Source organism: Scatophagus argus, chromosome 14 (assembly GCF_020382885.2).
Source record: "Scatophagus argus isolate fScaArg1 chromosome 14, fScaArg1.pri, whole genome shotgun sequence".
In the NCBI taxonomy this organism is placed as follows: domain Eukaryota; kingdom Metazoa; phylum Chordata; class Actinopteri; family Scatophagidae; genus Scatophagus; species Scatophagus argus.
The window spans coordinates 15,633,834-15,656,418 of NC_058506.1; the positions used below are offsets into that span (position 1 = coordinate 15,633,834).

At 42.4% G+C, this 22,585-nt stretch overlaps 1 protein-coding gene across 1 annotated transcript; it reads left to right on the forward strand.

Annotated features, from left to right (window-relative positions):
• The first annotated feature begins 4,580 nt into the window (after positions 1–4,580).
• On the forward strand, positions 4,581–11,796 carry spry4 (sprouty homolog 4 (Drosophila)). Its single transcript, XM_046411264.1, has 2 exons — positions 4,581–4,840; positions 7,387–11,796. The coding sequence occupies exon 2, from the start codon at positions 7,439–7,441 to the stop codon at positions 8,579–8,581; it is 1,143 nt and encodes a 380-aa protein (XP_046267220.1). The 5' UTR covers positions 4,581–4,840; positions 7,387–7,438; the 3' UTR covers positions 8,582–11,796.
• Positions 11,797–22,585: the final 10,789 nt, after the last annotated feature.

Consider the following 22,585-nt stretch of genomic DNA (forward strand, 5'->3'; position numbering starts at 1 on the left):
CGTACATGCGCCCCCACCGCCCCTTCCTACCTCTCTTACCACACACCTCTCTCGACTCCAAAGCACACAAACACACCTCCTGACCAGCCGGGCAGTTAGGAAGGAAGTCAATATTTGAGGAGTTAGAGCTACCTGGCTTCATGATAGAGATCCACCTCTAACTGTAGGCAAACTATAGAGTTTTCCACAATGCAGCTCTCAGCTTGCTCAGTTTGACTGTTCGTCTGGATTTGAATGTGTCATTACATTTGCTTATTCTGTTGCTATTGGCCCAAATCCTACTCCTCTGTTCAAACATGAAGCCCACCCTTCAAGAAACACCCGAACTGGTGATGTACTCGAATGCAGCGGTGTCCAACCTCCACAGTCCTTTCACATGAGCTTAAGCACCGCCTCATCTTCCACACACGTCACGATCCAGACATGTTCTATATATGAACTGATATAATTGTCAGTGTTCGGTTGCTTTGGTCAAGTTTGCATTTATACTTTGCAGAACTTGGAGTTGCAGAGGCCAGAGGTTAAATTTATCCATCACTTTTTGCTAATTGTTTCTGCTGCTTCCCTTAGAAAACTATTTTTTCTGCTTATTTACAGCTTTAACTGTTATCCATTAACTATTTCCACCATTTTCTTCTGCTTTTAGATAAATAAGTAACACTTTTAGCTCACTATTTCAATTGTTTATCATTACTCTTAGCTTATTTAAACTCTTTAGCCAGCTGTTTCAACTGTGAGTGCACTACTTGTCAACCATTTTGTCCTTCACTTTTAACTGTTTCTTTCAACCATTTTAGAAATTAACTGGTTTTCACAAAACAACAAGCCTTTTTTTACTGCTTTATTGCATTAGATACTTTAAACATCAGAAAGAAAAATGTTTAAGTTGATGAACTTTAAAACAACTTTTCCTCCCAGCATATTCAGCGATAACTGGAGTTGGAGCCACAAATGAAGGGAAATCTTAAAGCTTCAGCATTTCAAGACATGTTGGACAATGCTATGCTTCCAACTTTGTGGCAACAGTTTGGGGAAGGTCTTTTTCTATTGCAACATGACTGTGCCCCAGTGCACAAAGCAAAGTCCATAAAGACATGGTTGGATGAGTTTGCTGTGGAAGAACTTGACTGGCCCACACAGAGCCCTGACCTCAACCCCATCCAACACCTTTGGGTTGAGCTTGCAAGACCCGCCTTGTCGCCCAACATCAGTTCATGACCTCACAAATGCTCTACTGCATGAATGGGCTAAAATTCCCACAGAGACACTCCAAAATCTTGTGGAAAGACTTTGCAGAAGAGTGGAAGCTGTTATAGCTGCAAAGCTGTCTACGTATTTAGAAAGCGATATCATTAAAGTTCTTGTTAATGTAATGGTCAGATGGGCCAATACTTTCGTCCCTACAGTGTATCTTTATTATATATGGTATTTGTATATTAAATACCAAAAACCAAGATTATGCCTCTTCTTTTATGAATTCTTTTAAAGTTTTTTTTTAAGCTTTTAAGTTTTCTCTCTCTTCAGTAGTTTATTTCACACCTGTAGGGAAACCTGTGAGCACACAGTGACTGGGTCTGAAATGCACTTTGAAGGTATTCAGAATCTTCAGCTACAGTCCCAATGACACAACTGTTAAGTGGTGAGAGACGTGTATTGTGAAGCATCAACGGGTGGAGATGGGGGGGGGTGTGGTGGTCTAAATGATGGCTTACCTGCAACAGGAAGCTTTTGATGTAGCTGCAAACACTCTGTCGTTATCACTGTGATTTGCATTTAAGCACTGTCTGCTCACACTCTGCTTACACACAAATACACACAGCAACGCTGAGCAATTACCATCTTCTCTCAAGTTATTGTGTTGTGTGAACAGTCAGGAAGCATGCAACTGGCGAGCACCAGCAGATTAGTGAAGTTCATCAAGTGATAGAAATAAGTGATAAACAAATCAGCTATTGACATGGTAATTTGATTTCAGTCTGGATTTTAAAACTCTGGGTTAACATTTGTAAAACAATAAATAAATAAAAATATATACAAATAAGACAGGGTTTCTGAGTTTGCACAACAGAATGGAAAAAAACCCTCTTAACATTAAATATGTGAAACTTCTCTGGAAGCAGATGGGGCTGTCCATTAGAATCTCAAGCTCACAGCAGTAGCCAGCAGATGTGGCAGGAAGGAAGGCTGGGAGGGAAGACTCTGGAGAGAAATCTAGACCTTCCCTTCCGTGCATGTATGCCTGGATGATCACACCGTCAAGAAATCTACAATTCAACAAGCACTTTATGTAGGCCATGCCTGCAAGCCAGGCAGCTGCAGACCAAAATCTGCAAGTATCTACAATATGTGTCTTTGTGCATCTTGTTATGTGTGTGTGTGAGAGAGAGAGAGAGAGAATGGGGGGGGGGGGGGTGGGGGGGGGGGGGGCTAAAGATGCGAGGAAGAGGAAAAGAAGGCTGTCACGAAAGACTGCAGGAAAACGTCCTTTTAATAAGACATTTTGAAGTAGCTTCTTGGGGTTACATTTCACTGAATGGATCCCTGTGGGGATAAAACCATAACCAGCAAAATAAATACTATTAACAAGTGCACAGTACATCATCTTGTTTTTACTAAGTTGTTTTGTAATACTGCACAATGGCTATTTGAGTGATCCTATTTGAATATGTGACTTTGGTTACTTTGGGCTAAGACATTGTGTACCAAAACCTATGCAAATCGTTATTCTTGTTTTCATTTCTATTTTTATTTTTCATATGTTCCGTATAGAAGGGATAACTAAACAGTCAAGTCAGTTTCTTTTATAAAAGCCCGAAATCACACATTTGTCTCAAAGGGCTTTACAATCAGCACACAACACCCCTCAGCACTAGTTTTACTTACCTACTAGTTAATTTACTGTATTAATGTATAATTATGTTGTTAATAATATAACAATAGGGTATTACTATTGTAGAATAAAAAAACTAAATGCTCTCTTGAACAGCTCAGTCATGCATCCCTATGAGTACAACAGACATAAAAAAATTATAAAAAATATTATATATAATAACAAAGAAATAGAAAACACTATGACGTTTGATTATGTGAGGAAGTATAGATTTATAATTATAATCTGTGGAACTTCTGCGGTGATTGTTGCATTCGCCTGTGATCTAAAGCAATCCTTACAGAGTTAATTGAATTGTTTTCTATGTGTTATACTGACACTGGTAGTATGTTGACAGTAACCTCTGATCCATGCAAATACAAATAAATTTAATTATCTCCCCTCTATTTCTCTCTGGATTTCTCCATAACAACAATCCAAATTTGAAGCTGTAGTGCTTTCCATGGAGATGGATGCAAACGGTTAATGGGCCAACTGTTAACCTTTGACTGGTTAAAAGCCCCGAGCTAGGGGGTTGGGGGTGGGGGTTGTAGGGAAACACGCGCGCGCGCGCACACACACACACACACACACACACTGGGATGTCAGAGAGAAAGGAAATTCACACTCATTTCCTGCGTGTGGTTTCGGTACAAATCAACAACATCCTGTCCTTTTGTGAATCCTGCCTGCCCTCATGCTGGTTTGCATTTTCAGAGTAGGCTTATAAACCCCCCCACCACACACACACACACACACACACACACACAAACCCTTCTCCTCTCCCCTCCTCCCATCTGCTCCTCCTCCTCCTCCTCTTCTCCTCTGTTTTTCTTTTTTTACACTACCATAGAAGCTGTAGTCATACCTCACATTGTTGCAGAGGAAGGAAGGGCACGTCCTTGTTCGCAATAAACGGCTTTAGATAGAACAAGAACACAAAGAGAGCGGCCATTATTTAGCTCAATCAAGCATGTGCAAAAATAATTCCCTTGTATCGCGACACGCTCGTCGAGTGTGCTCTGATTTAAAAGGAAAACAGCCCTCATACTAGGCCTATATTCTGTTTATCTAACCCACTGATATCATGTTCCTGAAGATTTATGGCTTCGCTGGAATGTCTTGTTACCTAAAATGTAGGCCATGACTGCATCTTCATGTTTTTCATTAGACATGTCGGCACCCATTTATCAGAATCAGAGGACTATTGGAGATCAAGTTTGCCAGCAATGAAAAACAAAGTAATTCACTGCAGATTTTCACAGCCCACTCACATTTCCATCTCATCTGTTACACAGTACTACTATAACCACGTCTCCTCTAACATGTAGCCTATAGCAGAAGCGCGAGTTGCATAGATAAATAAATTAACAGGCTAAAATAAAGCGACAGTGGCGCCACAGCAAGATGAGACTCTTTATGTAAATCAGTCCTGACATTGCCCTTGTAACCAAAAAAAGCCCCCACCTCCTACCCCCCTACACACACACACACACGCTTCATTCGCCATTTCTTCCCATTCATAAAAATCTCGGCATCGCGCCTGCGCAATGCAATTCGGAGTCCTCCCCATTCATAAAAATGTAACCTCCGCATTTCAGCCCTCCCGAAGTCTCTCTGCCCTCCCATTCACAAAAAAAGAGAAAAAAAGCGAGGCATCTGCGCAGTGCCGTCCCTTTCCTTTCCTCTACCCTCCCATTCATAAAAACTCACTTCCCTCCCCCTCGGTGGTTGCAACATCATATCCAAAGCTCTGCGTCCACAACCGCAGTCGCCTTTTACGCACCAGCGAGTGGAGAATAGTGCAGGAGACCAGCTCTCCTTTTGCCTGCTTTGCTCATATATATCCTAACTCTTGGACTTAACGTTTACTCAAGATTTGTGGAGCTACTTACTTGCTCGGACTGGACTATATCCTGCGCGCAATCGTCGTGCGCAATGAAGAGATGAGAATTCTATCCTGAAACTACAGTAAGTGATCAAATGTGGCGTTTTCTCGTCGTTAAATGTCTGTAACTTGTGAGCTTGTGGCTGCTCGAACTGACTATTCAGTCCTACAGCCTACGCTTGTCTGGTCGTCCTCAAGCCACTGGACCGCAGGCATGAAAACGCTCTTGCAAACTCTTATTTTGCAACAAGCTGTTTCCGCGGACCCGTGTTTGCTTTTTGAGTCAATATTTAACCACCGATTTCAAACCAGAAGGTTGAGGACGCAGACAGGGGAAACGGTATCGTGTGTTAAAGCCTAACTTGCTCGATATCTCGCTTTACTGACAGCAGATAGCTACGTATTTCAAAACCTATCGAGTCGCTTTTATGGTTATTTTAATGCCACGGTCGGGATTAAAAGCAACGATGGAAACGTGTCCACATTTCCACCTCTGTTTAAAGCTCTAAAAATCGGTTCTGAAGCCTACATGTTGCAGTCCGTATGTGGCGGTTGCGTGTCTCGTTGTCGCTACGCAGCCGCCTGGTTGGCGCACCAACTCGGATGTGTCAGGTGTTTTTGCATTAAGCTTCTTCCTCTTATCTGGCTTACTGCCCTGAAAACGTTGAAATTTATCTGAAATCAGCTTCTTTTGGTTACCACGAGCGATAACGTCCAGATTTACGCACCTAACTACGCATTTAACTGCTGCAGATTAAAGAAAAAATCACCCTACTGCCGTCTGTCTGGGGGCACACGGTGTACAATTTTCCTTATCAGTGTCGCACTTTTGTCGTCAACAGATATTAAGAGTCCGGTGTTGGATACGTGGTTGCAGTGCCTATATAAACATGCTATTTGAGTATGCCGAGCGGTCGCCTCCGGTTTATATGACTCAGTCCATTCACATATTGACGGGAGGGACGAGCGCGCACGCACGCACGCACGCACACGCACGCACTCACGCACTGTTCCGGCTTTGAGTCCATAATGCTCTAGGTTTGACAATCACAAACGCTTGGGTCGGTGCCAGCGGTGTCGCAACAGGTTTCTCAACCGGGCAGATCCGAGGGAAAGATGAATAACACGAACCGGCGGTCGAACAAAGCAATGGGGACATATTCTCAAATAAAGTAAATCAGCAGTAGGCCTAATCAATCACAACACGACCGTTTCTTTCGCTCGCGGAAACAACATAATGCATTTTGTGGTCTAAATGAGTCTGGTTTTGCAGTCGTGGGCTATTTTTGCAGTAAACCAGCTAAGCACAAAGGATGTGGGTCACTGGAAATTTGACTTTTGCTGCGTCGTTTGCCTTCACCTTATTCTTTTCTGTGAAGTAGGTTAGGTTGGGTCTGTGCGTGCTGCGCTCATCAATGAAATGGACGAAGCCGATTTCATTCAGGTTAATCATGACTGAAGCGCATTGACTGATGCTTGCAACAACGAGTGCAGCCAGCAGCTCCCATTCACAATAACCTGCGGTTCATAAAATCAGACCCATTCACATATTCCCAGATCCGTGGCTCTGATTCAAAGAGAACCAATGTTAAGGGAGTAGAAAGATAAAATGATATGTCTTGGTGTAAGTTAAAAGCTGTATTGTTATCGTGCGATTCTATACAATGACCTCATTTTCTTTGCCTCTTGTGCTCATTTTGGTTTTGTTGAATTCCCTTTTTTGGCAAATTTCTCTTCTTTGCCCTGCCTTGTTTTGCATCTTTGAGTCTTTTGCATGCAAACCCTGCTCTCTGGTGCTCCCTGCTCTTTGGAAGGGAGGCGAGGAGAGCCCAACTGCCATTGTTCTAGTGTCAAAGTTAGAATGGAGGAGGTCTGAAATCCTGTTGGTATTCAGTCTAAAGATCAAGATCGTTTGGAAACTCTACATTCAGATAATTGCAGAGATCCGGCCTGGAAGCAGATTGCTGTTGAGAGACTGAAACGCTGTTGTTTGAAAGATTTAATAATTGTATTGGGTGAAGTTTTACATGCTGCCTGGGGTGTTGATTTGAAATCTAGAGATCCCTGTAGTTCTTTGATAGTCACCATGTACTTATTGCAGTCATACAGAACAATCTCAAACGTGTGGGAAAAGTAGATTTAGCAGTTTAATCATGAGATAAAGCAGTCATTAGTCATCAACAGCAGGCTAGGGGTGCAAAAGCAGCAGGAAATTATAACACGGAGGGAAAAATTACATTTAACAACCTGACCCTCCAACACACATTAATGTGTATGATTAAATGCAAAGTTGAATGCATGCAAATTATGTCTTCTTCTCACATCAAGTCAAGTGCTTTGGTTAATGACAAATTGCAGAAGGAAATGTGTTCATATACTCTGCTCTTTATAGCCAACCTGGCTTACATCGTTTGGACTGTTATGATGTTTATATTGATATATTAAAACTTTTATTTAACTATCATCATGTTATTTTCCCCGTCACAATTATTTTTCATAATATACTATACTTTCTTTGTGGTTAATGGCTTCAGAGAAAAAAGAGGATAAAAATGGTAAAAGAGCAGGAACTCAAATCAGTGGCAGACACAGGTGGTCATAACTGTCTCTTTTATATCTGTCTTTGCAGTACTGCTAAATGCTGCTTTAAAAGTGAAGACGTGCGAGGCACAAGCCTACACATGGAGTCCAGGGTTCCCCATCACATCCCCGGAGTGTCCTCCACCCTCATATCCCAGCCCCTGCTGGACAGTCAAGTGCCCTATGGTCGTCTGCAGCACCCTCTCACCATCTACCCCATCGACCAGATAAAGTCTTCGCATGTGGAGAACGACTACATTGACAGCCCCGCTGTTGTCTCCCAGCAGCCCCTGAGCCAGAAGTCTGTCAACCGAAGAATCACCTGGCTTGGCCAGAATCAGGAGGCCTTCCTGGGGGCAAACCACAACCATCACCACAACCACCAACACCAGCATCACCAGCAGGGCAGGTGCGATCCCCACCCTCACCAGGACACCACCACCCACCCTTGGATTTCCTTCAGTGGGAGGCCCAGTTCTATCAGCAGCAGCAGCAGCACCTCGTCTGATCAGAGGCTGCTGGACCATGCTGCGCCTACCCCAACAGCGGACAACCACCCAAGCATGCACCTCCCCCAGGGTCCTGTCAACACAATCACCACCCGATCTACAGGCTCCTTCACCTCTGAATCGAAAATCCTCACCTCCTCTTCCTCTGCTTCCTCCTGTTCCTCTTCTAAAACTCTGGATCTCAAATCTGCAAAGATGCCAGCAGTAGGTGTGTGCACCACTGGAGGTCCACAGGGGTTGGCGCTGATCCCCTCCTCCCCAGCTGAGAAGAAGCACCTCCTTCTCTGTGAGCACTGCGGGAAGTGCAGATGCACAGAGTGTACACTCCCGCGAACCCTACCCTCTTGCTGGGTCTGCAACCAGGAGTGCCTGTGCTCTGCTCAGAGCCTGGTGGATACAGCCACCTGCATGTGCCTGGTCAAAGGGATCTTCTACCACTGCACCGAGGATGAGGATGATGAGGGCTCTTGTGCTGACAAGCCCTGCTCGTGCTCCCAGGCCAACTGCTGTGCGCGCTGGTCCTTCATGGCTGCCCTTTCCATTGTCCTGCCTTGCCTGGTCTGCTATCTGCCAGCTACAGGCCTGGCCAAACTGGGACAGAAGTGTTACGACAATGTAAGCAGGCCCGGCTGCCGCTGCAAGAACTCACAGGGTGGACTGAGTGCCCCAGCATGTAAAAATGGAGGCGTGGAAGCAAAAGTTGGGACGCTAGAGAAGCAGCAGCAGGGGTCATGATACTGGACCAAACTGGCTGGCAGTAGCCTTGCTTAAAATGGACAGGACCACACAGTACTTGCTTGCTCTCTATGGATAGGACAATCCAACACCGACCCCTTAAACTACCCCATAAATCTGCTGGAATACGACTTATGTAAAACAAAGGTACTTAAATGGCTTCTTGACCTATGTTTGTTAGAGTGGATGATCAAAAGAGGCCTGATCGGAGATAATTGGCTGGCTAGCTAACAGCCCCTCTGAGATGTTATTTTTCTTTGTAAGGGTGCCACAAGAAGAGACTAGATTGTGGGACTGGTGTTTGTATCGTTTTGCAAAGATGGCCGAAGGCACAAAGTTATTGTACCTCTCTGCTGCTCTCTATTTCACACCTAATTATGTAACCGACCAGAAGCTGGTTGCTGATCCATGGAGATAAATATCTGTACGCCCCCCATCCCCCCACCCCCAAAAGCACAGCCCAGTGTCCCTCTGTCTGAACAAACATGAAAACAAGTGATTACCTATACTGTGGCTTCATAATAGGCAACTGTAAGAGTGAAACCACCACTTACTCACTTACTCTCTCTACTATTATGATGATCACCATCTTTTAGTGTCACCATTTTTCCTCTTTTAGCTTAAAGATGCTACCCTGGTAATGCTAACATTTTATCTCTACGTTCATAGAGATAATAAGAGGGATAATCACTTTACAAGGTGTTTCCTATTTTTTTGTGGGAGGGTGGGGGGGGTGAAGCTAAATTCTAAAAGATTTTGAATGCTGTCCACCAATCACATCTGAGGTAATGCATGCCATGACCTGCATGCTCTAGTCTAATGGTCACCCATCGTGCTAGAAGTCAAAGTGTCGTAGAGAAATGTGTTAAAAGAAATACCCCCAACCTTCTCAGGGACTGTTACAGTAATCCTCTCTCGAACTTGGTCTACAGCATGTTAATTTATAAAACTGCCTAAGAGCCTGGTCTACTTCCTCTTTGCACAAGAAGGCAAAGAAACATTTTAGGGGCGAAAAAGGCAATAGTGAATAATTTAAAACCCAAGTAAGCTAAGTGAGAGACAAACTGGCCAGAAAATAATGTGTCCAGAGGAGAGGGGATGCAAGTGATAAAAGAGCAAAGATGGGTAGAGAAGGCATAGCTAAGTTGCTGTTGTGTTTGTATCGAGTCAGCCTTTATCAAAATCAAACCTGCCACTTGCACAACCTTTTAAGGAATAAGCAAACCCCTTAAAGGATGTACTAAAGCACAGTATTAACCACCTCAGCTAGCTCACATTAAATTTGTGTGCACTACATTTACCACACAGCCTAGAACACCCCCACCCCCCACACACAGTGTCTTCATTAAATTCTAATCATTATGCTGCATAATTGCATTAATCAGACACTCTGTCTTTAATTCTTAAAATCTATTTTTTGTGGCCTGCATGACTTTCTTAGGATTTTGCCAAAGGAAGCTAGCATACAGTAGCTTGTTTTTCACTGTCTGAGTGATCACAGTTGTTACGCACTCTTGCCAAATGGAGTCAATGGCAGTTGGTTCTTAAAGGCATGCTGCCCTTTAATACAGATGGCCTTTTCTGTTTGGCATCAAGGCATGCTGTCTTCGTTGCTCAACACACACACACATACACACATCTCGTTCATGTCAGACCCCTGACCTCCATTAGGGTGCCTAACTTTGCTCATACCTGTATTTGTTTTGTTGCACAAAACTGAAATCACACAGGAAAAATGGCAAGAAAAAAAAACACACACACTGTCCTTAGTCTTGAATGTATGAGGCAATATTTTCAAAACCTAGCAATTCAGTCTGAGAGAAAGGTGCCAAAACTGGAGAATGATTATGTGACTGGGCAAAAGCCCGGTATCTGTAGGTGGGTGACAAAAATCACAAATGTTTTGACAATATATTTAGTAATAGAGCTATGCAGGTGAAATGTTATTTGCTGTAAATAGTTTCACAACATTTGTGTTCTTTAGAAGAGACTTTTAAATGTCCTTGAAAGATTGCATGGTACAATATAACTACAATTCAGTACAAAATATATAGAGAATATATTAGATATATATTTTGAAGGTAAGATGGTATTGAGGTTGTGAGAAAAAGAAAAGAGGGAGGGCGGCGAGAGGAAGGTTCGGGAAGGGGTAACAAAAAAATGACAGGTCTGTCTATCGCTAGCATTTGATTTCGAAAAGTGTGCCGGGCAATAAAAACAAAAAAGCTGTTTATGCTATCCATGCTCATTAGCAGTCAAGAGGCTAAGCTAATTCCCCGATTCCTCTCCGAGTCGTAAAGACTGTGGACTCATTGAATCCACACAGAGAACACAGTCTCCCCCTATCCGGATCAACCCATTTCCTGCTGTTACTGCTTAGTGTCTGTTAGCTCTCTCCCCTCTTTTTCCCATTCTTTCTTTTTTTTTTCCTTCCTCTCTTCCCTCCTTCCTCCCTGAGAAATTGTCCAACAAACACCCCTGGCCTTGATTGACAAACACAGCTGCTGTGCATAAACTTGTCATACCACAGAGACGGGAGAGAAAGACAAGTCTGTTTCTCCCTCTCTACCCTTTCTAACTACCCCCCCACCCCCCAACCTCTCCTCACCAGCTTTGTTTTTCTCTCAACTTGTGTTATGTGCCATCTTTTTAACCAGCGGACCTCTTTTTTTCAGCAGTCGCTGCCTTTCTTTTCTTTTGCCGCTCAGTTCTGTCGCCGCAAGCGTAACGTTCTTCAGTTTACATTAGCTTTTTACTTTATCTGTGCTCTCTTAGCCTGTTCAAGGTGTGGAATAATCGCCAACAACTACAAGTCAACATTTAAAAACCTTTTTTTTTCTTTTTTCCCCCTTTGCTAGGAAACTGACTTTTCACACTCATACGCCTTTGTGTCGCTCTTATGCGGGCACTGATTTGTTTTATTTACAACCCAAACAAGACAGGAAGTCTGATCCAGCTGGGTGATGCTACTCCATTCCTTTATGCCTTTGCATTGTCAGTGTTGGGGATTAAGAATGAGATCTGTGCTTTTGTTTTGTTTAGATATAACAAAAAGAAAAAAAATCTCTCATATAAAATGTTCCCTTTATAGATATATTTATTTTGAAGTTCTATTTTATATAGTATTTATTTAGATGCCAACTTTTTGTTTGTGAAGAAAGCTTATGTCGAAATGGAATGTACATTGACAATGGAAATATATATTGTTAAATATATCTGGCTGTTGAGTCGTTACTTTTGTTGTGGTTTTCAACACATTCACACAATTATACTTTCATGCACTCTATCTTCAGCATGATCATGCACCTGGAGAGACATAAAGTGGGACTTTGGACAAAATTTAACTTCTTATGTGAAGGTACATAGGTTAATATATATTAAGCAACATTTTCCAACATTCTAAAAGCAAAGTAAAACCTTAAGTTCTGCAGTAATGACATGTACAGTAGATTTAGGTAAAAGAATCAATTTTTAACAGCTTTTAATGTCTCTGTAGCCACTTAGAAGCTTCTAAAAAAAAGATATTTTTGTCACTAAATGGCTGATTACTTTAACTATTAATCATTCTGTAAAAGAACCTTTATGAGTTGTAGTTGTTTTACATGAACACTTCAACTTCCGGAAGTCCTGCTTTCCTGTGTCTGAATAGACTGCACACTATAAAACACTAGCAGGGCAGCGAGGGCCAAATAAAGCAGCTTGACCTCAAGCTGAAAGAAAACATGACATAAGTAATAGGGAAATAATTCATTGACTTCCTTTGGACGATGTAATGTGAGACACGAGCCTGTCAGCTTACTTCATATCAGAGCCTATGCTTGACGACTGCTTTGTGTGCTTGTGTGTGTGTGTGTGTGTTTGACTTGCAGGTTAAACTGACTTCCTTCTAGTTTATAGGGGTGGTCTGTTATAATCTGGATGTGTAACATTCCTTTCTTTCCAAAGCACCTCCTTATGAAGCTGGAACACACACACACACACACACAGTTCTCACCCCCTCCCCACCCCCACCTCAGCCACCATCAGACCACCTGTGCTGCTGTTACCCTCAGGCGTTCTTCCTCCCCTTATACGTTTCTCCTCCTTCCCCTCAACGCGCTTGTTTCCTGGGTGTTTACCTGAGTGCACCTGGGAGAGGACTGTGGAACAAATGAACAGCACAGAGCGTGTGAGAAAGGTAGAAAAGAGAAAGGAAAGAGTGAAGCGAAGAAGAGGAGTGCAGAAAATCCAGCGTCACATAAAGAAGATGTTTCCGCTGCAGAAAGCCCTGCAGGCGCTGCAGCGTCTACTCCAACAGGTGAGATCAGAGACCAACCTGCCTGTTTACCTGCCAGTCTGTCAGCACCCACCTGGGACGGCACACACACACAAACACCTGCATTTGACTTCCTCCACACCTACATTGTCATCTCCACCTCACCGGGCCACATACATATCATCAACACAGGAAGCTTCAGCACAGGCAGGTGAAGAAGAAACCATTTATTATCGGCTAGTATTACGGCAGGCTGGATTCACTGAGGAGCAGTCCTGGGTTAGAAACTGTGTATGCAAATAATTATTTGTGTTGTGGTTTGGCCTGCAGCTGTAGGAAAAGGGTTGGGTTTGCCGCAGGAGACAATGCATCAAACACCAGCCAGAAAACTAAGCCTTGAAAGTTTTTAAAAACAGATTCTGAACATGTTTGCTGCATTTTTTTTCTTTATTTGCCAAGCAGTTTGTGTGAGGGGAAGCAAGTATGTTAGTCTGTTGCTGCATGTTTGTGTTATGCTTCATTTGCAGCATTATTGTAGAATGTCAAAAATAAGGTCGTCACACCCAACAGGCACACACACACACACTCATCAGCTGTTGTTGTAGCAAAGTATTTTGTTTTGCTGGTGATTTCTTACACATGTAGAAATCCTCAAGCCCAAGTATACATGAATGTCCAAGTGAAAAACAAAAAAGTTAAAGCTAAAGCTAAATTAAATATATTTTCCTTTAAAGGGAAGTGATGAGATAGAAAGAGAAAGAAGAGTAGAGGAGGTAAAAGAGCAGTCATTTTATTCTGTAAAAGTGTGTCAGTGGCCCTCTGGGTGATGGGACTTTGCTCCATTTACATGTGACCTAGCATGTATGTGCGAGTCAATGTATGTGTGTGTGCATGTGTATGTGTGTATGGGACCATCGCCACAGGTCCCACTGAAAACAAAGGTTGTGTTAAGATAACACAGGACAAATGGATCAACGGGCACAACTTCCAAGCGACATTATCTGACTTGAACCATCTCATGTTTGCCTTCCTATCTGCTGAATTTCACAACTCACAGAACTCAGCATATCGCTGTACACAGATGTGAGCTGAGATACCATCCAAAGGATGAAAACTGACGCTTCTCAGTGTGAATCTGCATTTAGGTAACATTTGTCAGACTAATGCTCTAAGGCCGCTGGGAAAAACCACATGCCAGTTTCCTACAATGAGTGATGTTTCCTCTCAGCTGGTCTCTGAATCCGATTGAGAGTTTCAAGAAGCTAACTGCAATTTTTGACTTTCCAGCACTTATGTGCTTCCAGTTAGCTCATGTAAATCCCCCACAGTTTGCTGTTTAGATGACATATTGCAAAAGTCATTTTCACATCTGGTGTAGTGCTCAACCAAACCCCCTCGCACCACCGACAACCCCCGATACACACACACACACACACACACACACTCATGCACATACATACACACATACACACACAGACTTTCTTAGGTTCTGGTCCCCCCTACCCTCACTCTCTGTTGCACAGATCATTATCTTTTGTTACCTTTTGTTAATCTGAAGCAAATTAGCACACTTAGACACTTGGTTGCCTTTTTGCAGATGACTCTAGAGGAGGATGATGTTGATGATGACGATGAGCGAGGAGGAATTTCTGTGTGTGTCTATACGGTATATATCTGTGTGTGTGTGTGTGTGTGTGTGTATGTGTCAATAAGTATGAGTTGAGAAGGTGTTTGTAATGCTCATACACACATGAGATCCTGTGCAGGTCTGCAGGAATGCGTACTCATACATGCATGGGGCAGAAATGGCAAGTGCACGCTGTTTGGAAATGGAACCCCTGACATTTGGACCTGCGGATTGCAAAATTGTGTGGCCCCGCAAAACACATACACCCACATGCACAGATGTACAAACACACACAGTATCTCCCCCTCTGCCTCTCTCCTTTTCCCTGCTTTCTTTCCTCAGTGGAATTCAAAAGTAAAATGAACCTAAGTGTGACAGGACAGCTTCAGCGACAGGAAAAACACACATTTCAACACTTGGGAAGTGGAAGGGCAAGCAGAGAGGGGAAGAGCAGGAGCTGCTGGGATAGAGTGAAGGAAGGGAGTGAAGGAAGAGCAGTTGTTTAGGATTCTCAGAAGCTTGCCTGATTTTATGTCCATCTGTCCTAAAATGGTCAACAAGAGCCTCAGAATGCTTGAGCTACAACTGGAGATATTAGATGCAAAAAATAATAAAGGTTTTTCGTGAATAATTTCAGCCTCGACAGCTGCTGTCAAACATCCAAATAGTTTTTACTTCCAGTATGTCAAAAACCAACTTGGTGGTGCTAGTGCATTTTTTATGGAATAAAATATTTTCCAGTTTTATGGCTTAAGCATTCCTTTGAGCACAAGGAGGTGAAAGGGGAAGAAAGAGGAAAAGCAGAAGAGAAAAGAGAGATTAGCCACGATTTTTGGTGCCGCGGTTGCCTGCCTACCAGCAAGTCAGCCAGGCAGTCAGCCTGTCCGCCATGAAGGCAGTCACCCAGCTAGCAAACAAGCCAACCGCTCCATTTCATTCAGTGGGGCCACTGGCATGGGACCAAGTAATGCCACCAAACAAAGAGCTACTGTCTTGCATCACTTCCCCTCAGAGAGGCCATCCAGGCCGCAGCCTCTTATCACCAGGCTTGCCAGTCTGCACAACACCAAGGCCTCCACCACACCAGCCTCTTTATTGCTTTCTCTTACTGCCTTCTCCCATTACAACATGGTTATACAAACCCTGTATGTGGGGGGGAGGAGGGTTTTATTTCAGCTTTCAGGAGTGTCAACAAAAGGGCCAGTGAATAAAAAGAAAAAAAAAATCAAACAGCATTTTTTTTAATTGAATTTCATTTGACTTCCAAACATAAATAAGAACTTTTTTTCCAACTTTGTAGAACTCAGGAATGCACAAGTCAGTTTTCCACTTCTCATCAGCGGACTTCAGGTTTAAGACCGCAGTCCTGGTTATTGGATTTACAACTGGGGGAGAAACACTTTTAAACATTTGAAACCTTCAAGTGTGGTATTCTCCATATTATTCTATTCTATTGTGATCCTATCATTTTCTTATTGCAGTGAAAGTCTGGAATCCTAATGGGTGGCTTTGCTCCTCAGTCTTGATAAGTATTCTGCCGGTGTAGTTTGATACTTCCTTTCATTCCACAACCTCTGTGTGTGTGTGTGGGTGTGTGTGTGTATGTGTGTGTGGGTGAGAGTGCGTGTCATGGATGCGTGTCTGTTTTCAACAGGCCCCGTAGTTGCCCAAGGGGGGGTGGACATGTGTAAAGGAACAGTTGCATTCCTTTCAGATCCTCCTCTCAAAGGGAAAACACACACACAAACACACTCATTCAAAAGATTCAAACTAAGCTTACAGAACACACAAACCTACACCCTCTCTCCCTTCTTTCTCTCCCGTGCTCTCTCTGTCTGAACAACAGCAGAACGGTCCCCCGAGGCGTCGGAGGGGCCAAAACTGAACCGACCAAACTTGGCTTGCGACCCCGGAGCTGTGACACGCCCACTTGGCGGCTGCCTGCAGTGCATTCCTGGTGAGAGCATTGTCAAAGCCAAGCACTTCCTCTGGAGCAGGGCCAACCCCACCACAATAACATTTCATACATTTATCTCTTGGCTTGAGTGTCTTACGCTCAGCACTGGCACAAACAGAGAATAGACACACGTGTGCATGCATGAGACAGAAAAGCATCCGTGTACACGCATGGACGCACCAAGAAAGAGCAGTATTGCAAAACACTGTTTTGATTTCTATCTTTGCACTCAGATCTCTCTCTCTCCTCCTCTCTGTCAGTGCGTTCCTATCTCTTTTCCTTCTCTAATCTTGTTTTCTCTTTTCTGAAGCTGTTGCACAAACTCGTTCCCTCTCATGATTTCACTTCACATAACACCACTTTCACCCTGACTTCCACTTGGTACGGGATGCAGCTGATTCGCTGTCCCTCTTGGTCTCGCGGGTCTCCTCACACGGGCTCTCAAAACTTTTTCAGCTGAAGAAATTTACTACATCCAAAACAAAAAAGTGTGCCCCAATAACTACATTTCCAGTTAAGTAAACACGGTTGCTAAAAGACAAAATGAAAAGAATTCACCAAATCTGCAGAAAATAAAAGAATTTTTTTTAAAAAGGAAGGAAAATTAGATTTAAAACAGGAGGCCACTCTCTGCAAACCACTCTCAACTAACCTTTAGCCGCTGACGTCATTCAATTTTCAGTGGATGATTTATTTTGTTTTTATTTTCTTGATTGATCAATTGATCACTTTGTCTATAAAATATGATGAATTCAAATTGATTTTCAGTGTTTCAGAGTCAAATTGTGCAATTCTAACTGATGTTCTTGAACGTTAAATCTGCTTCAGCCATTGTGGCTGCTTTGATGTCCGTACTCCTGTTTCTATTCTGTCAGGACAAACACCAGTCAAACACACAGAGAAAAAGAAAGAAAGGTATGACTTCACAGGAAGTCAGTGCCATTGTGTGTGTGCTTCATCTATTTCTTGAGTATCGAAATAATAGATTTGGATGTAACTTTGACAGATGGAGTTGCCCCAAAGGATTATGTTGTAGCGATTACGCAACTGCCAGCTCAGGTGACCTATAAGGCCAATTCTAAAACTTTTGGGAAGTGTGTGTCATGAATCAGTCGCATGCCAAAATATGTAAATATAGGCCCTGGTTTAAAAATACAGGAATTTCTTCCCAAATAAAATATTTTTCTAGTAGTTCTTATATTTCTTATATTTATATAGTGCTGTTTTATAGTTATAGTAGATAGTATTGGTTATATACCAGGACCAGGGAAACTAATTTCCTTCCACCTCATGTGTCTACATGTGTGAAATGACAATAAATCTCCTTGAATCCTTGAATGATCTAATGATATAATATGTCTAACAGTCACATCACAGTCTGTATTGAGTACTTTTGATTATTAGGTGCATTGTGCATTCTCCTGATATCTCCTGACTTGCATATTTTAATGTAAGTAACATCTTCAAAGCAAAACACAGCATCTTTACAGTTTGGTACTAGTACTTAAGTAAAAATAGTTTTACTTAAGGAAAACTACTAACAACACTGGAGACCTGTTGAGTTTAGCTGTGAAGGATGAAGCTTATACATAATAACAAAGACAAAGCTTTTATTATTGGAGTATACTGAGGAGAGGAGAGGAGAGGAGAGGAGAGGAGAGGAGAGGAGAGGAGAGGAGAGGAGAGGAGAAGAGAAGAGAGGAGATTCTTCTGAAACTCTCCACTTGTAAATTTCACACAGTCACATCTTCTTCTGCAGTCGATCGCTAACACAGCTCTACCCTGACATGACCTCCGGCCCGCCTGTTAACATATATTTGTTTAGTCAATATCATGAGCAACAAGGAAAATCACCACAGCAACCTATCAGAAACAGTGAGCAACTCAGTACCTCTCACACTAAGGCATCTATGGGCAAAGAGAAAGGAGGTCAAGTCATGTTTTCTCAGATATGTGAGAGCTGTGTGCATTTGTGCATTTGTGTGTGTGTCAGTGTGCATGTTTAGGACCTCAGGGTGGGGTATCTTGGCATGTCTCACCACGGTTCAATGTTTCCTTTTAGCTCTGTTGGCAATCTCGTGTTCCTGTTGGCTGACCTTTTCTCTTCCTGTGAAGTTCCTGTCATGCAGTCTCTGTTCTCGAAGGTCACAGATCTCTTAGCCAAAGCCACTCGTACTGTGTAACAGTTTTGAAAGAGTTTACCCTGGGAGTATTATGGAAATATTTAGGACGTACAGTGGGGTTTTTTTTCGGATTTTTTTTAATAACATGGCAGTAAAGCTGGAGTTTGGTTAAAGTTATTTGTACTACATAATATTACTGTACTATTACTGTTATTACTATTATACTTCTTCTCAGCTGTAGAAAAACACAAACAATGTATATCAAATATGTATGTATATCCTCCTAAAGCGTTCCAATTACGCTAAAATTTTACAGAAGTTGTGATAATCTCTGGGCTGGACTGAAAAAACAGAAATCAGAAGCCTTGATTAGCTATTGTAGCTAATGTCATAGAGATTTATTTCCAGGCACACTTGCTGTCCAAAAACATCAGATAATCTCATAGTTTGGTTGTTTTTTTTATATAATAATTGTCTTTTTTTTCCATGAAGTGGAAAGTAACATCAATTACACACAATACATTTATGTTACCTAGCACTTTTAGCCTCCTTAAGAAGTGGCTGGGAGCTTTAGCAACAGTTCACCCATGCACCTGGAACATGCTTAGGGAAGCATGCTGTCATTTTTAAATAAGTATGCTGGAAGAGAACATGGAAGAGAATGAAAGGTTATGATAACCATAGTTCTATAAGCACTGGCTGAGCCCTCTACAGGGTAATGCTCTCACCTCTCATGATATTCACCCACTGAAATCTACATAAATGTAGCCTGGCCTGAACCAGTGAGCTGCAAGGTACTTGTTGATCTGGGGCATGCCAATCCACCAAGCCAGTGACCAGGGCTCTTATCTTCAGCAGCTTCATGGGCTTATATGTGATGGGGTCCTCACATATTCTGGTAGGTTATCCTGATTGCTGGTGAACAGGAGATCATGATAAGGGAAGAACATTGCCTATGCAGTCCAGCAGAGGGTGGATGAAACTGGATAGGGCATTTCCCAGTGGCCAATCACAATACTGCAACAGAAAAAAAATCCCAAAAAGATTTTCCCCATGTCAGTACTGCAATGGTGGTGCCATTGCAGTACTGACAGGTAACTGTTGACAGGACACCTCCAGCTATCCCAAGTAATTATTAATCTTTTCTAAGCTGGTTTAAATCTGTTAAATATCCCCAGAGCTTTGAGAAGCTACATTTACATGTATGACATCATCTGCGTGGTCAAACCAGCAAGCATATGCCCCGAGTGAGTGACTTTTTCACAATCACTCCTTTTTGTTTCAAGAAAAGGTTATCAAATAAGATAAGGACAGGATATCTGTGGTTGTACTGCAATAATTTCAGGTATTCCTTCCCCTATTTTAAGGTTGTGTAGACTTACTTGAGTTTAAGAACAACAAACACTGTATCCAGTGCATCCAATGAACAGGTCTCAAAGGTCAGAACCTCTGAAAATGTGGAGAGAGGGAATAAATTATAACCCCTCTGGATTCACTTCCTGCCAGCCACTGCGAAAAGTGATTTAGATAATAGTTTCCAAGAAAGAGAATCCCTAGGAACTATAGGAACTAGTTTAGCTGAACCACATGCTCGTGCACATACGCACGCGAACACACGCACAGATTCATGCATACAAATGCAGTCGAATGTATATTAGCAGCAAGTCTTGTAAATTTTATGGCAGTGGTGTTGTCTGTGAGAAGTGGTCTGGCTGTCGAAGCCCTCTGGCCCAGAATACTATTCCTGCGGCTCTGTGTATGTGTGTGCGTGCGTGTGTGTGTGTGTGCACGCACGCGCATATGTGTGTTTGTGTGGCTTAGCCAAGGATGTGGTTTGTCCCACTGAAATGCTTACGAGACAGTTCCTTCAGACCCCCCTCTACAGTATCTTGCATTTGTGTCTTCTTGCCTGCATATGTGTGTGTGTGTGTGTGTGTGTGTGTGTGTGTGTGTGTGTGAGCGAGAGAGAGAGAGAGAGAGAGAGAGAGAGAGAGAGAGAGAGAGAGATGCATCATTCAACAGCCGCTCCTCCGTCCAGGAGCATCGGATATTGGATTAGTGTGTTAATCTCCTTCTCGTTCTTTTCTCACGTTCCTCTTTCCTGGGTCTGTGTGTGTGTGTGTGTGTGTGTGTGTGTGTGCGTGTGTGTGTTGCTTCCTTAAATACTTCCTCACAGTCCCAAACCATCCTTTCTTTTCCCACTGATGGCCTATGATGAGGAGATGAGGAGATGAGGAGACCAATACCTCCACGTATGTCCTAGGTGCTGACGTCAGACATAAACTATAATTAATGCTCAATAACCTGAGACACAGAGACAGAAAGAGAGCTCTTTTCCCATCCAACTATGAAAGAGTTTAAGATAAACTGCTGGTTTAGAAGAGTTTTCAATAGAAATATATTGCTCTAATTGAATCTTTCTTCCATTCTTTCTTTCATCCAAGATTACAAACAAAAAAATACAATACCAAAAATGACAGCCGCTGATGGTATTTTATGCAAGGAAATGACAACAGGCTTGAAGTTTCTCTTTCTTCCTTGCTTCCAAAATAAGCTTGCCATCCTTCCACGCCAAAGAGAATCTATTTTTTTTTAATTATTTATTTACTCACAAGTATGTATCCTTTGGTTTTTGTCACATATGTTCTTTATCCCACAATCTGTTTATTATAGTACTGAGAAGATTTTAGGGAAATCTGCTGTCTTGAATCAGCCCTTATAATTTGACACATAAAGTTTTATGTGACATACAACATTGGAAAAGGAACTGGCGCACACCCACTTTAACTGTGCAAACAGATCTTTTCAACAGCACTGTGCCTACATCTGAGGCCCGAATGAAAGACATGGCAAATTCAGTTCTGCCAAGGCAAATAATCAGATGAAAGAAAGCTAAAGTAGATGCTCCCTTATCTGTTTCACTTTGCACCTTTCATATCAGGAAAGTATTGGTATTGTTCATAATTTCATGTGTTTAATGTGGAAAATACATGGAGGGAAACACAGCTAGAGAGCTGGACTGAAAGGCCGAGCCAAACATGGAGGGGGAGAAAAGAGAAAGAGACTGAGAGCCACGGAGGGAACAGAGACAGAGCACCTGCTCTGCAACCTCAACCCCAGACAAGGACGCCTCTGTCCAATGGTACAATGATGTCCGGGACACTGTAACTTCCTGCGTCTGGTGGGACGACCAAACAGCACAGCCAGCTAACTGTTTGTGCAAAGCTGATTCTATTCAAACACACACACACACACAGTAATCAGTGGTTGTTCTCTCCAGAGAACCAACCTTGTTTTTCTTGACAAAGAATTAAAAATGAACAGAAGGTGACCTCATATTGTTTCCCGATGAGTCTGCTGAGGCTGATCAATGTGATCACCTTGAGTGACATTTTCTCTCCTTTTCTAAAGTTTCCATGCATTTTAATAATAGCACAGTAAATGTGTAGACTTCTTGCTTTGTCTTCAGGCTATAAAAAACACAGCAGGAGAGAAGACAGGCCTCTGGTGCAAGACGTAGGAGGTCAAATGGAGAGAGAAACTGAAACGCAGCAGCGCATTAAAGCTTACATCAAAGGATTTTTTTTTTTCCATTCTCTCTTTCCTTTGGCATCAGAATTGAGCTCAGCAACAGGTTCAGTGTTACATAATTGTCCACCACCTCAATGTCTGTCTTTGATAACAGGAAGGAGACTCAACCTTCTAAAATCAACAAACCCGTCCTTGGATATTTCAAGCTGTACAGTTCAGGGAAATCAAGGCATAAAATTCCTGACCTCCTTTTCCTGCTTACACACTTACTGTAAATAACTGCGTTGTTTTATATTTAAAAAAAAAAAATGAATAAACTCTGACCATAGGGAAACAAAAAAGATTTATAGAAACTATTTATTTCTACTTAAAGTGCTCTATCCACTGTAATTTAAACTTTGATATGCATTATGTGCATGCTTCATGATTTATGTTATAATAAATTATGTACCCTTAATTTTTTGACAGGTTTGGCTTCCACTATAATAGTCCATACATATGTGTGATTGCA